Source organism: Centruroides vittatus, unplaced genomic scaffold (assembly GCF_030686945.1).
Source record: "Centruroides vittatus isolate TY-2023 unplaced genomic scaffold, ASM3068694v2 contig_466, whole genome shotgun sequence".
Taxonomy (NCBI): Eukaryota; Metazoa; Arthropoda; class Arachnida; order Scorpiones; family Buthidae; genus Centruroides; species Centruroides vittatus.
In genome coordinates, this window is record NW_027122260.1 from 71488 (window position 1) to 88073 (window position 16586).

General features: G+C 34.7%; 1 protein-coding gene across 2 annotated transcripts in view; it reads left to right on the top strand.

Moving 5' to 3' along the window:
* LOC136977663 (alpha-mannosidase 2C1-like) overlaps positions 1 to 16586 on the top strand; it is a 105556-nt gene that overhangs the window by 60193 nt on the left and 28777 nt on the right. For both annotated transcript variants that reach the window (XM_067273195.1, XM_067273196.1), the window contains exons 12-14: positions 1452 to 1678; positions 2293 to 2466; positions 16221 to 16331. In XM_067273195.1, the coding sequence (XP_067129296.1) occupies positions 1452 to 1678; positions 2293 to 2466; positions 16221 to 16331 (512 nt within the window). The remainder of the gene's footprint in view (positions 1 to 1451; positions 1679 to 2292; positions 2467 to 16220; positions 16332 to 16586) is intronic.

Below are 16586 nucleotides of genomic sequence, written 5' to 3' on the forward strand. Positions count from 1 at the left end.
AAGGAATGCTATCATTACTAAACAGCGTCATGGCATGTCTGAGAAAGTTATTAGAAAAAGAGCTAATGCTAAGCAAGACAACAGTGCACCGGATTATTGTTTATTACACTAACCATGGCCATGTTATACTTAACAAAGCTGCTGGACATCAGTGAAAAACTTCAAAAATTGATGATAGGAGTTTTAAAAGAATCGTAAAAAACAACCACCATGCCACAGATATTGTATGTAACTATAATATGGAATGATACAACTGGACAGAATGTATCTGTTTTGGCAACACACAGGAGACTGCAAGAAATGTATTTCCAGTTCTATACAGCACATAAAAAACCTTTACTAACAGCACATAAAAAGAAGAAACGGGTACATGAACCAAAGAACATCTTTCCTGGTCTCAACAAAAGTGGTATGAAATTCTGTGGTCTGATAAACAAAACTTTGAATTATCAGCAACAGACAAAAACAAACGTGTCATTCGATCTGCCAGTCAAGCTAATGATACATCGTTGTTAAACCACTCAGTGAAGTTTCCTGCCAGTGTCATGGTTTGGAGGTGCATGAACACCAGTGATATGGATCAGTTGACATTTGTTGATGGAACACTTGCTTCAGAGCAATACATTAACATTCTACAACAGTATTTACTTCCATCCATAGCAAAGCTATATCCAAATGAAACCTGCATTTTCCAGCAGGATGGGGCCACATGTCATACAAGCAGAAAAACAAAACAGTGGCTTGCAGAAAAGAACATAGAAGTTCTTTCTTCGCCATCCAACAGCCCAGATCTTTCACCAATTGAGAATGTATGGAACGTTATGAAGAGACATCTGCAAAAAAACATGCCCTCGGACAGTTGAAGGAGGTTCATTTATAACTAGAGTATATATGGTAATTTTACAATCATAGTGATGATTAGGTAAATTGGTTGAGTAGAATCAGAAGCTAGTCAAGAAAGAAGGGACAGTCCCCAAAAGGAAAGTAAGTGATAAATAGACCTGTAATCTAAGCATGTAGTAAACTAATTATCCAATGGTCATAAAACTAAGTAACCTCTTCTAAGAATTTAGTATTGCATTTCTTACTTCTTGAACAATTAAGAATGTTCAAGTTCATAGCTACTGAAAATTTACTTGGTATATCCATGAAATACCCTTGTTATAACAATGAGAATGTGTGGAAATACATGTAAATTAAAATTGTTATGGCATTTTTCTTGTTACATTCATGTTTGTTATAACTGAGTTTGACTGTATTTCAAATATGTTTAAATTTTTGATATCCTATATCTATACAATTTAAATTTTAAATTTATAATAAATTATTAAATTAATGGAATGAAATGTTAAAAATTTAATAAATTACTTTTGAATTTTGTCAAATTGAGTTAAATTATTAAATGAATTATTGAAGCAAAATAATAATTTTTCATTTTTTTGTTTTTTTAGAACAAAGAAAAGATGGTTGTTTTGTTATACGAAATCAATATATTGAAGCAACTATTGATGAAATGGGTTGTTTGTTATCATTAATACTTCAAGGTTGCAGGAAGGAAGCAATCTCTCCTGGATGCCGAGGAAATCATTTTGTTTTATTTGACGACATTCCATTGTATTGGGATGCTTGGGACGTTATGGACTATCACTTGGAAACTAGACGGTCTGCTGTGTCAGAGGTATTTTAATCAAGAATTTTGAAAAAGTTTTAATAAGTCACTACAAATCATAAACTATGGGCCTTATCAATGTAAAAATAAATCCAAAAAAATTTTTTTGTATTGCTTAATCAGTTGGTTTATTAAATTTTAAATTTAGTTATTCTAGTAATGCTTGTTTATATACACAAAATTTTCATGTCTAGAAAAATATTTGTTTTTTTCTAGGTTTGAAAAGGGGTTTTTTTTATAACTGTTAAGAGATGGTTTTTTTTATAGATCTTTTTAATTGATCTTAATTGAAAGAGATGGCTGCTTCAATTAAGATTTATTGTAAAATAGTAGTTCATATTGAAAATTACTGTTTGAAATAAAAGATTAAATATCATAGTAATTGAATTTAAAAAAATAAAATTTTAAAATATCATTTTTGTTTTATCTCTGGAACATTAGATAAATTTCTAATGATTATTTTTCATCATTGATAAACATATTAAGATTGTTTCCCAAATGTGTTTTTTTTTTATTTTCTTTTTCTATGTATATAATTATATGATTGTTTTGTTTTTATGATATAATGATCAACTTATATTATTCAAATATGATGCATTTAACCTTAGTCTATATTTTTTTAGATTACCAAGAGTGCTAAGATTGTTGAAAATGGACCTCTTAGAGCTTCACTGAAATTTAGAGTTAGAATAGGAGAACATAGCAAACTTAGCCAAAAGATTACAATTGATGCTATTCATCCTTACATTCATTTTGAAACTCATGTTAATTGGCAAGAAAACCATAAGTTCTTAAAAGTAAGTTTATAATTTTTTTTTATTGATATATGTCATACTTAAATTTTGGTTAATTTTTCTAAATTTGGTTAAATAATTAAAATGTGCTACTACATTACTTCCTCACAGAATGTTCAACTCAACTTAGAGCAGTAGACTTATTTCAGATTTACTGCCTTGAGTAGTTCCTAGTCTCAGTTCTCAAATTGTGTGTGTAATAACACAAATCAAGAATTTAATCAAGAATTGTGCATGTGAGGATTTAATATGATAGGAATATGTTTGTTGAATTGTTTAAATAAACCTGATCCTGTCACGATATTCTCAATGTGTTCATGTTGCTATGTGTATAATTCAAGACTAAAGGCCTTCCTAAGCAGATGGCCCTTTTTAAGGCACTGTGCACACATTTGTGCTGACAGTCCTGATATGACAGTTGCTGTAGAGTGCCCTTAGTTTATTATATGGTATTTGATATTTGAAAAAAATAGGTCGAGAAAAAAAATTAGAAATTATGTTGTATAATGAAAAATTAGGAAAATAAGAAATTTAGAGTCACAGATATGAGATATAATTTTAATTTGAAAACCATGCTGAATTTTAAATTTTATTTTTATAAATTTAAATCTTATAATATAATAGAGATGGGTTGATAATAATAATAAGTGCAGAGCTCAAACGGTTAGGAGTTGAAAGTTGAAATTTGGTACACAGTTAGGGTGTGTCGTGAGAACGTACACTAAGAAGGGATTTTTCAAAATTCCCCATGGGGGAGAGGGACAAGTTAAGGCTTACCATGAAGAACTCTGCTTCTATTAGACTATTTTAGATGCGGTTTTTTGCGTTTTTGATTGCATTTTAATAGAGTACGCCATGAGAATGCACGTTAAGAAGGGATTTTTCAAAATTCCCAACACGGGGAGAGGATCAAGGATTACCCCAAAGAACTTGGCTTCTACTAGCAATATATTGCTAGTAGAATTAGATAGCTATTTTGGAAAGAAAACTTCAAAGATGGTAAGACTAAGGTTTAATGAAGATAGATATAATGGTCGTTTTGACGTATTAATACCTGAACAGGAAGTGGACATGGGAATGAAAGAAGTGTATTCCTTAACAATGGAAGTGTTAAGAGAAAGCAACTTGCAAGATTTACAGGTGCTGGGAGAAGAACTTAGCTTCAACTGTACTATTTTAGATGATGTACAGTACTGTATATGTCAAATTTAACTGTGATTGCTGTATCAGACTGCAGATCTCTCAGCACTAAAGTATTTAGAAGCTTTAGAAATATATAAGGCAAGAACTGGAAGGCAGTTAATTTTAAAGACTGATTTTCTCTCAGCAATGTAGCAAGCATGGTTTGAGCTCCTATAGTTCAACTTTTAATCTAATAAAATTATCTAATAAACAGAACATTGACAAATATATCACACTAACCATATAAAGCTTTGCAGAAATTTTTTTAATGTATCACAAACATTTATGGTCCACCCTAGGAACTTCTTTAGGTGGAGTTCTACTAGAGAAAACTTTTTCTGGTGTGATTCCGTTCTAAGTTCAGAAATTAGAACACATCGGAAATGGAATAGAATGGAATTGCACCAGAAAAGGTTTTTCTCTAGTAGAACTCCACCTAAAGAAGGTCTTAGGGTGAACCATAAACATTTGTGATACATTAAAAAAAATACCTGCAAAGCTTTATAAGGTTAGTGTGATATACTTTTAATCAATGTTGTTGTTTACAATATTTACATCTTATCCTTGTTAAAAGATATAATTTTACATTTTATGTTGTAAGTATGCATTTTTCTAAGGACTCTGCACTTATACTACTAAACATGTGCAGGTTTCCACTATCTGGAAACTTTTTATTTTTAAAGTAATTTGATAATTTTAATTTGTAATTTCTGTTCTGCATTCTATGTTCCTTATAACTTGCCTGAGAATGTTTGTTTTAAATGGACAAAAATGTTCATATTAGTAAACCTTATTGTAATATTGAATTGGTATTGGTAATTGAGTGAGTTTTTTACAAAATATATATTAAAATATTTTCAATTTCAAAAAATCTTATGAACATTGATTCTTAATCATGATAAACTGTTGTTAGGCAACTGTGATCACCATTTAATTATAAATTATTATGAATTAAGGTAAGACAAATTTAATATCTACCATTATTTCCTGTGTATAACTCACATCAGCATTCATGGGTATCTGCAGTGGGGTGCAAATGAAGCACTTGTTCCTCGTGGGATTGAGTAAAAAAATTCCGCAACTTATAATTGTAGAAGTGATTAAGATATGTACCCTTCATCTTGAAAATGGGATACTTTGTCTTTTTGTATTGATGCAATACTGTATTCTATAATCTTGTGAAAAAACCCCAATGTGATAGTTAAATAAAATGAAATAGTTAAATAAAAATGTATTGATGTAATTATCTGCCTCCAAGCTTTGTCTCCTGAAAAATTTTATGCAGATGCCCATGTCAGCATATACTCCATAGAAAATTGCAAAACAAAAATAAAAAATTTCATAAACATGCACTGTTGTACTGTACATCTCACTTCTCTAACATTGCCATTGAAAATGTATCATTTAACTTGTGTTTGTAGGTTAAAATGAATTGTCTCAGATATTATTTTTTTTCCCTGTTTCTGTCAATTCATTTTTGTTACTAATTCATTGTATCAAAATAAATTTTTTTAGTTTGCCATTTGCAGGGATGTTTATTACAGATATATAACATGATATGGACAAAGAGACATTATTCTACTATTTTTTGACAGTCTCCATTGACATTGATGCACTTGTCATACCACTGCACAAGTTTTAAGGATCCCTGTTCACAAAACTGTATCATATTCATATTCATGGATGAATGTGCTATGCCATCTTCAGTTTCCACATTGGTGCTTCCACATTCCCTTCTTCAAAGCAGGGAAGAAGTAAAAGTTTCTGGGTTCCAGGTGCTACCAGGTAAAGATGGCAAGATGAATGACTGTTGCTGCCACTGTGTGTGGTCTCACATTGTCATCTAGGAGGACAACACCTGATATCAGAAGATTAGAACTCTTTCTTTGAATGGTAGTCTTCACTCATGAGAACATCTGGCAGCACTGTTCAGCATTGATGATTCCCCTCTCCAAAAATTTTAACAAAAGGACATCTTTGTCACTCCAGAAGATGAGTCAAAAGCAGCTTGTCTTGAAGTTCTTTCTGACAGTGGATGTCATATGCTTCCACAGCCTTCAATTCAGGAGTGAAATGGTGGACCCAGCTTTTGTTGCCAGTCACAATCTGGTAAAGAAATCATTTTCCTCCCTCTCATCAATATGAGAGAGAGGAAAATGCTTCATGAGACCTGTACCAACAAGAGATGCTGCAGGGCTAGTTCCATTCTTTGAGACTAGTGGTCAGGAGTGAGTTGGCAAGGCACTCATTATGATGAGAACAGAGACTTTATGGTACTGCAAGATGTCATGGATGATTTCATAGCTGATCATGGCTGATACCAAGTTTAGTGGCAGTATCATCCACAGTCAAATGCCTTTTTCTTTAACCTTTCAACAGTGGGATTGTCAGGTATGCTTCTACCCCAAAGTAGTGGAGAATAAATGTGGGAAATTTTTTCACACATTTTTTCTCATTACCATTTCAGAAAAAGATTTTGTAAACAGTTATGTCTAGTAAAGAAAAGTCTTTTTTATTGTTACGTAATTCATTTTTTATGTGAATTTTTTGCGGTAGTTTTTGGCGATACCCCCAAAAGGATTTAACGGATATATCTATCCCTCACCATTGCCACACAATCACCCTTGACAGATATATCTGTCGGTCACTGCAGAGTGGTTAATCAGCTCATCAACTCATTTGATGTTCTCATCCATAGCAGCTGTTGATTGCTTGCTGGGTCTCATCATCTGTCACACTGGCACACCTGCCACAGAACTGCTTGGCACCATCACCACACCATTTGCTTTGAAATTATGTTAGGTGTGTACATTTCCACCAGGTGCTTGTGATTTTCAGAACAGGACATCCCATATACTTATTCATAGGAAACAACAGCTTGCACTTCATATTTTGTCTATGATCGCAATAAAGGTATGTTTTCCATGCCTGCAGGACACGTGTTGCTAAGCTCTTTCTCTCATAAATGCAGCACTATGCTAATGTCATTAAGTTTAAGATCATGAGTCATATCACAAATGGGGAATGATGGTTTTATCACCTCAATGTTTTGCCAACCCAACATCTCTACAGGTTCTGGAAATATGACTCACAGGAAATTTATTTTCCAACTGTCCCATATAGATATAATTATAAAAGAAGTGAAATGGGAAAAAAAACAGAATATTTGATATTTTCTAGTTCTTTAGAGAAATGACTAATATATGTGTACTGTGTTGATATGTTAACTTTGGAAATGGATATAATTTCTGTACAGTACAGTAATTTTTTTTATAATTGTGAAGTGGTTATTTAACATATCCTTTCTTGTAATCCATGTTGATCAGAGACTAATACAGAATGCAAAGAAACTGTTGAATTAATGTATTATAAGCCTGAAGAGGGATTGAAGAAATAATTTATATCAGTCCAAAATGCATTTCTGAATAAAGGGGGGGAAGAGTTTATTACATGTCTTGGTCTCTGATCAATACAGATTATTGGAAAGGATGTGTTAAATTATTAATCCACAGTTATAAGAAAAATTTACCTAGAATATTTGAGACAAAATTTCCTAAATTATATTAAATGTTTAAAATGCAAAATGGTGTTGAACATCATAATTTTTTTATTGTTTCTTTTCATTTCTATGTATTTATCAATTATTAATAATAATAATAATAATATACAAGTAACAATATCTCAATGCCCAATGAGTATATAATAGAACACCAAACGATCGCCTAAATATCGGGCTATAATATGGCTAATTAAATGATTCGTATATTTATACCAATCATTTAACTAGCCATATTATAGCCCAATATTTAGGCGATCATTTGGTGTTCTAATAATAATAATAATTAATAATAATTGCAAAAATAATATGCTCAGGCTGCTAGCCTTCCAAAAGTTAACAAACTGCCTGTAGAGAAAAAAGAAGTGTTGCTTATTCAACCCAAGTCAGGTGATGGGGAAGCTGAGGAAACTAAACAAAAAATTAAGGAATGCATTCAGCCCCATAAACTGAGAATTGGTATTAAGGGAATCAGGAAGCTCAGAAAGGGAGCTATAGCTGTTGAAGTTGACAAAGCGGTCGACAAAGCTGTTTTACAGGAGGCTGTAGGTAAAATTGATGGTCTAGAGGCGAAAGAGGCAAGAAAACGCTTGCCCAAGATCATTATTCATGGTGTTCCTCGTGATATTCAGAAATCTGAATTGACCGAGTATATATTTGAGCAAAATGCTGAAATAAAAAATAGTGGGTATACTGATGAGGAGTTTGTTAAGGTGTTCAACCCTCAGTTTCAGCTTGGTAACAGGGATAAACCTATCACTAGCTGGGTGGTGGAGGTTGCACCTTCACTCGGGGATCTTGATGGCCCTGAAGAAGATAAGCCTATACTGGGTGAGGTGTAATGTCGAGGACTTTATCCCTGTGATCCAATGTTACAATTGTTGCAAAATGGGCCATTTTGCAAAGGATTGTACTGAAGCAAAACCTACATGCAGTCAATGTGGACAGGACCATCGGTTCAGGGAATGCCCCAATAAGAATACTATCAGAGTCTGTGCTTACTGCGAGCACAAGAAGTATACAGACACTAGGCATAATGCGCTAGATAGGAAATGCCCTGTAGTGCAAAGAATGAAAAATTTGGTCATTAGCTGCACTGATTATGGACAGTAATCACAAGCCGAACTTGATGAGTTATAATGCGATTAAGATAGTTCAGGTTAATCTGCAGAGGGCAATTGCTGCAGGCTCCATGCTTAATAAAGTCATGGAGTCTAATGACATTGCTTTAATTCAGGAGCCTTATGTTGTTCATGGCAAGGTGGTCAGCTTGGGGCTTAGGCTAACAGTTATTCATGCTAGTTGCGTTAAGCCTTTCGCTGTGCTTGTTTGCACCAATAGCGACATAGATATCCAGTTTTGTCAGGATTATAGCGATGCTAATGTGGCTTGCGCTGAAATGATTATCCAGGGTAGGCGGACTGTTTGGGTGAGTGTTTATCACACCTTTGGGGAGCCTATTAGGCGTACCCTTAATAAAATTGATAATATTGTGCGGCAGTTTCGTGAGCACGATATCATTATAGGCGGCGACTTTAATGTTCACTCCTCAGTTTGGGGCGGGGAGGAGCATGATGAGGATGCAGACGATTTGCTTGAGTTTCTTGCTGAACATGGTCTCCACATTATTAATGATCCTGATTCCCTGCCGACTTTTGATGGCCCGAGAGCGGCCAGTTGGATAGATCTCACCATGGTGCTCTCCTGAGTATTCAGGACTGGGAGGTTAGTGTGGAGTCGAGTATGAGTGATCATAGGATTATTCTTTTCCAGTGGTGGGCTGAGCCTACTAAAGAAAAGAATGTTCGTACCCTGTATAACACTAACCGTGCGAACTGGGAAAAGTTTAGTATTGCTTTAACTAAAAGCATGCTGGAACTCCCGATGCCTGAGATGAAGGATGGCAGGCAAGTCGTGGATTTCATTGATAATTTTATGTGTGTTCTTGCTGATATTTGTAAGGACTGTATTCCGGGTAGGAAGCCCGGTAAACATACAGTGAAATGGTGGAATTCTGATCTGACTTATATAAGGAAGCAGAATATATATCTCAGGCGGAGATATCAGCACTGTTATGATCCTGTAGAAAGGAACAGACGAAAAGATATTTACGTAAAATTTGAAAAATTTTACAAAGGCAAGATTAAACAGTACAAAGTTGAATCTTTGAGGCGCTTTTGCACTGACAATGTGTCTGATCCTTGGGGACTTTGTATAAGCTCAGCACCAGTCGTATTAAGACTAGGTCGGTTCTGACTTCCATTAGGACTGCTGGTGGTTCCACTAGTTCTTTGGAAGATACTGTTGACAAGCTTATGTCGCATTTTTTTCCTATGGATAATGAGAGTGATGATGAGGATTGCCATAGGGCAATTAGAGATGAGCTTAGTACTGATTACATCTCAGGTGTCGATCCTCCATTTACTAGTGATGAGATTAATCACAGTATTATGAGGATAAATGTTAACAAGGCCCCTGGGGAGGATGGCATTGATTGTCATATCCTCAGGGCTACCTGGGATGTGTGCCCGGGGATTCTTGAAAAAGTTTTTAATTGTGCCTAGAGTTCAGTACCTTCCCCGAGATATGGAAAAGGGCCTTGGTTGTGATCATTCCGAAGCTTAATCGGACAGATCGCTCTGATCCATCTAGTTTCAGGCCAATAAGCCTGCTCCCGTCTTTGGGAAAAGTGTTGGATGATTTGATGATTAATAGAATCATGTGGCACATTAATGACAACAGCGGTCTGAATAAGACGCAATATGGCTTCAGTAAGCAAAGGTCTACTGAGGATGCCATCAATAAGGTTGTCAATGATATCAATAACTTATTGCAGGACTACAAATATGTCGTGGCTATTAGCCTCGATATTATGGGTGCCTTTGATCATGCTTGGTGGCAAGGCATTCTCATTAAGCTCAGGAGGATGAGGTGCCCAAGAAATTTATATTATTTGGCTGCTGACTACTTATCTAATAGGTTGGCATATTATGAGACTAACTATGTTAGGGTACAGAAGCATTTGGAGAGGGGATGCCCACAAGGGTCCAGGTCGAGTCCTATCTTCTGGAATATTGTCTTTGACGATATTCTCATTAAGATTTGAGAGTACGGCATCCAGCCGTACTCTCAAATCTTAATGAGAATATAAGCCGGTCATATCATCGGCATATGCCGGTCAAGCCACGGCATATGCCGATGACTTGTTAATTGTCGTTCCCGGACAGACTTGTAAAGATATTGAAAATAATGGTACACTCATTCTCAATAAAATTTCTCAATGGGGCAGAGAGTTGAAGCTTGTCTTCAATCCGAGGAAAACGCTGGGGATAGTGTACTCTAATACTGGCAATACGTTGCTTAAACGGACACCTCTGATCAAGATGGATGATGCCTCCATTAAGATTGTTAAGAGGATGAAGTATCTAGGGGTTATCCTGGATAATAAGCTTAATTGGATTGAGCATATCAAGGAAGTTAAGCTTAAGAGTATCAGTGTTATGAACAGGCTGGCTCAAGTGGCCAGGAGCTCGTGGGGGCTCAGTTCAGAAGCCCTCGATGTTATATATGAGGGGCTTTTTGTCTCAATGTTGGCTTATGCTGCTTCAGTCTGGTGGCCGAATGCCTTTAAGGCAATTCAGGGCAGGCACTTGGCCAGAGCTCAAAGGATGGCATTGTTGAGAATGTCTAAGTGCTACAGAATGATTTCTAATGAGGCCTTGCAGGTTTTAACCGGAAAGCCACCCATTGAGTACATCATAGAGGAATACGCTAGGCGTTTTCTAACACACAAAGGCAATTTATCGATTACTCTTGATCCTATACAAGATACAGCCAATTGTGAGCTCAAAGTGTGTTACTGGAGGTTGCCCAAACCTAACATTAACTTTAGTGTTACTATCGAAGACACGGACTCTACGGCTGGTATCCACATATATACAGATGGCTCTAGGTCCGAGGATGGTGTCAGTGCGGCTTTTGTCGTTTACCGACAGCGTATGGAAGTCCATTATCAAACCTTTAAGTTGGAGAATTTTTGCTCCAACTTTCAAGCAGAGCTTCTTGGTATTCATGAGGCTATTAAATGGTGTATTATGGAATACAGGGACCAGGATGTATGCATCTACACGGATAGTCGTAGTGCACTTGAGGCCCTGCAGGATTGCAGGGCGCTACATCCGCAAGTTTATGATATTAAACGCATGCTTTTGGACAATGGTTCCTTCAGCCGCATTAAGTTCAAGTGGGTGCAGGCGCATGTTGGAATCATTGGCAATGAGAGAGCCGATTTTTTGGCCAGCAGCGGTCAAAAAAATCGGCGAAAAAAAAATGTTTTTTTGGACTTTCGGATGTATTTTCAGACCCAAATTTTTTGAAAAATTTTTTCCCGCGCGAAAAAATTTTATTGCGATTTTAATTAACCCTTAATGATGGGCAATTAACGCTTAATTGTTTTTTTATGGGATTTTTTTATAGAACTTTATTTATCCTTCTAAACTTCTAGCGCACCGATTTTACTTCGGTAAAGTTATTTAAAGCTATTTTCTGATGTAAAAAACAACATCCAATAGTTTTTTAATTTTTTTAATTAATAGATTTTTTTATAATTACGTTTAATTAAGTCGGGGGGGTCGGAAATTTCAATAAAAATCGTAATTAAAAAAAAAAGTTTTGAAATATCCAGCCATCTAGTATTCACCCTACTTTTTACCCTTCTCCTCCCGAGAGTTTCATGAGAATGTCCCGCGAAACACGACACCAGCTGTTCTCAAGGTCATCCAGCTGTGTAAACAATGACTCATCAGTGTCAAGTTTCGCGCTAAGGCGAGAAAAAGGAAATTGTACTTTGAAGTGTTTTCTTCAAAATTAACACATTTCTTTCGTTTTCTTTTCGTTTTAATATGTTTTAATGTAATTAAACATAATTAATCTCAAAAATTATAAAAAACAAAACGCAGCGGAAGGGTTAAACGCATGCTTTTGGACAATGGTTCCTTCAGCCGCATTAAGTTCAAGTGGGTGCAGGCGCATGTTGGAATCATTGGCAATGAGAGAGCCGATTTTTTGGCCAAGCAAGCGGTCAAAAACTTGATGGTTAGCTATAACAAGTTCCCGCTGAGCTATGTTAAGTGGAAGTTAAAAGAAACCACCTTATTAAGGTGGCAAGAGAGGTGGACAAATGGCAGCAAAGGTCGTTACACCTACAGGCTTTTGCCTAACATTGAGGAATGGACTTTGAACTGGGTAGTTCGTGATAAAGTCACAATGTTTGTGTTAACAGACCACAATGGCCTTGGAGATTATCTTTCTAGGTTTAATCTCAGGGATGATCAGGTATGCATTTGTGGTTATGACACTGAAAATACCGAACATCTTCTCTACGATTGCATTGCTTTCCAGAGGGAAAGGTTATATCTGTCCCAAGTTGTGGACAGTGTGGGGGCTAATTGGCCTTGCCCCCTATACAAGCTTATTCGTAACGAAGCTATGCTTCAAGAGCTACGGAAGTTTGTTCATGTTATCTGGAGGGCAAAGTCTGCCCAAATGTGTACTTAACTAATGATTAATTTCTTTTCTTTTAACTAATGTGTTTTTACTAACTTAATGTCTTGTAACATGCATTAATAAAGTTTCTTTTTGGTATTCTAAATCTCCGCTATGCTTAGCGGTGCGGGGAGTACTGATCCCTGTACAGGGAAATGATGACCCCCTAAATGAAAAAAAAAATGAATGAAAAAAAAAATAATAATTAATAATAATTGCAAAAATAATATCAGAAAATTTTTAAAAGATTTTAATGTTAATAATGTCTCTAGTATACTATACAGTAAGAGCTATCTGGGATTGAGCTGAATCTGTGGTTGCAACATTACCAATATTGCTCTTGGCAGAAGTGATTGTTTAACAGATATAAAATAAATCAGTGGTTAAATAAAATAATTTTTATTAATTTCATTTTGTTGGTTTTTACTAAGAAAGTTACTTATAATTTCAATATCCAACAACAAAGCTTTTTTTTTTTAATTCTTTCCATCTTATGAGCATTAAGAGGATTCAGTCCTATCAAAAGTTTGTCCAGATCTGTAATGAGGCAGCCAGCAAGTGAGGGTCAGAACTCAGCATATTGGGACAGACTACCTCTTGAAAAAATTTCTGAAGATTTTGACTTTGGATTTGACTCCAGATCCTCCAGAGCCATAAGCTGATGCCTAACTGCTTCACCATCTGGCAGGCTCAACAACAAGAGTTTGAGAGTTGCTCAATTAGCTCTTATTCTCTATAGCAAAACAAAATATATTAAAATCAACATTTAGCTTTTAAATAGTTCTCCTTGAGTTATTATATAGAAAAGGAAAAATGGAAATTTATCAGCTCTCATGATACAAGTCTTACTAGTAGTGTTTAATATCAATTAAAATGTGGAATGACATATAGAAAATGGAAAGAATTAAAGATGTGGTTTACTTATGTATTTGTTTGGTGACTTCCAGAAAAATTTTGATGGTATGTGAATATCAGCAATATGTAAAGGATTCTTCACATTTTTTAAAAGATGTTTTTGGTAAGTTTAGACAAAGGAAAAGCTGTTGGATAGTTCATAATTGCAGTTTAAAACAAATAAATAACCTTTGAATAATCCATTGCATTTCCCACATCCTCTTTCAAACTCCCATTTAAACACAGGTAACCTGCAGGTTATCCATAGGAAATTATGGAAGAATAATAAAAATCTCAGTCTGCTTTCTCTGCCATCTATGCTTAACTCATTGCTTTTCTTACTAATTTTTTCCTTATAATTTATTTCAATAAACATTGATATTTTCTCTTCCTTAAATATTCATTCCAGTTTTACATTTTATAAATATACTAGATGATCAAATGAAAACATTACTTTTAAGTTTAAGGAGGTAATGAATGAATGGTTATTCTTGTTGTTGCCTTTTTGTGTTATGGAGAAACCATTTTTCTTGACTAAATAGTAAATAAATGTTCAAGGCTTAATTAAAAATTGAACCTTGTAAGTAAATAAATCAATAGTACTTGATGAATCAGTCAGGTACTACTGACTTCTAAGGCTACATCCTACGTGGCAGCATCTGGTGACCGCAGGCAGAAAAAATCATTTTACGTGCTTCCAACTCACAAGTGACTTCTGTCCAGAGCGGACGCGTGTTGTTTACAAGATGGTGGCAAGAAGACTTCGTCGAATGCTACTATGGAAAACATGACAAGCATTAAAACAGTAAATTTGAAAGGTAAATGTTATCGCTAACTAGATACACAGCAAATATAAAGAATCTTTATAGAATAATAAGTTAAAAAAAAGTTTTATTTTTAAAACGTTACATTTATACAAAAAAAAATCAAAATTATTAAATTACATAAAAGATTATTAATTAAAGTACATACAACATATATGTACAGTACTATTTATTTGTCATTCTGTTTTTATTTATCTACAAAATCAGCATCAGCCATTTTCTTCTTTGGAAGCATGAGCAGTGGAAGCGGCAATCAAACTTGCTTGGTAGCTGCTTCTTACATGTGCATGTAGAAGCATCATCTGGTGATCTCTGCACACTAAACGTGGCTACTCCAGACATGCACATTTGCTTGAATCATTATACCTTCTTAAGCCTTTTTTCGAATTTCCGGTACTAAGTACTAACATTAACGACCACTTAACTAACGTTTTCGATCGCCTCCGCGATCTTCGTCAGGTTTTATTCGACGGTTTTCGAGATAGAATGCAATAGAATTCTTTCAAAGTTCAAACAATCGAACCTCTCGCCGCGTGCCATAATTGCAAACGATCCAACTTGTTTTTAATGCCTATAATATAATCATAAAAAATGACTGTGTACATCCGTACATGAATAGTACACTACTCTGATATGCTACCATTGCGGGTGTACTTCGGAGACATATCTCCACGCATATGATAAAACGTTTCCATCTTTGAAATTAATGCATTTCCCTGATTTAGACGCCTTGTAAATCTCAAGGATCTCCAAGGCCCTGATGCGGTCCGTGTCGAATGATGTTTTAATTAGGCTGGTTTTATCAAAATCTGCCTTTATATCGGGGTCGGTGGCGTAGGTCGAGAGGGCGGTGGTGTGTCTTTTCTTGTTGACGTCATACCTGTGTTCCGCGATCCTCTTTTTCACGGATCTCTTAGTAGATCCGATGTATATTAAATCCGTTTGGGACCTGTGATCCCTTACCAGGATGAATCAGTTTGTTTGCTCCACTTGGAAGCACGTTCACACTCGCGATTGCTGGATGCTGCCATGTAGGACACACCCTAACATAGCCAGGTCTTTCTTTTCAGTTAAACTATTAGTGTGATCATCCTGTGTGTGTGTATTCATGTTTTCTTTATCCCAGAAAACAGTTTTCTCCTGGTTCTTAATTTTGTATAAGTTTAACCTCATCTCATAACAATTCACTTTTTTTATTGAACGTAATATTTGTAATGTTGTTATAAGCATATTTATCAGAATAGAAATTAGAATAGTAAATGAGGAGGAGAGAACTTTACTAGCTCATTTTCTTTAGTTTATTCACTAGTTCATTTTTATTAGCTCATGTTATAAATGAAAATTAAAGAAAATGAGTTTATTATAGATGATGGAGAGAGCAGACTCATTTTTATATTTAGTATTTCATTATTTTTTAGTTAATTTAAATTTTACATTATCCTTGTTTTACTTAAAGAATTAATTATAGATGCCTGCAGATGGTTTATTGTGATTTAAAATGATAAAAATGAGTTTATTCGAATTTGAGAATATTCTAATATATGTTTAATTATTTTATAGCCTGAAGATGAACAGAAATATTTGAAAGCATTTGGATTTGTGATATTTTTATTAATTTTATTGCTCAATAAAGCAATTGGGTTGAAGCAAAAAGAATAAAGCAATTTTTGTTGTTAGTAGAATTGAATCAGTGTTTATAGTTAATGTGACCAAAATTTATGAAATGTTCAGTAAAAAATTTTCTTTATTTGTATTAGGTGGAGTTTCCTGTAAATGTACTCTCACGCCAGGCAACATTTGAAATTCAATATGGTCATATACAACGACCTACTCATTTTAATACTTCTTGGGATTGGGCAAAATATGAGGTATATTTCTATATTTAATTAATTTTAATTTAATTCAAATAAATTATTTTAGATGATGATAGATATCCAATAATTTTTCTGTTGCTAAATTTGTAAAGTTAAATAACTTTACAAATTTAATAGTTCTTTCCTCTATAAAAAACCAATTTGAAGTTTAACAATCTATAACATTAGATGGTTTTAGAGCTGGTATAATAATGCAATACTTCAGTCACTGTAATCATATAGCAGAAAGTTCAGTATTGGGGTTGGACA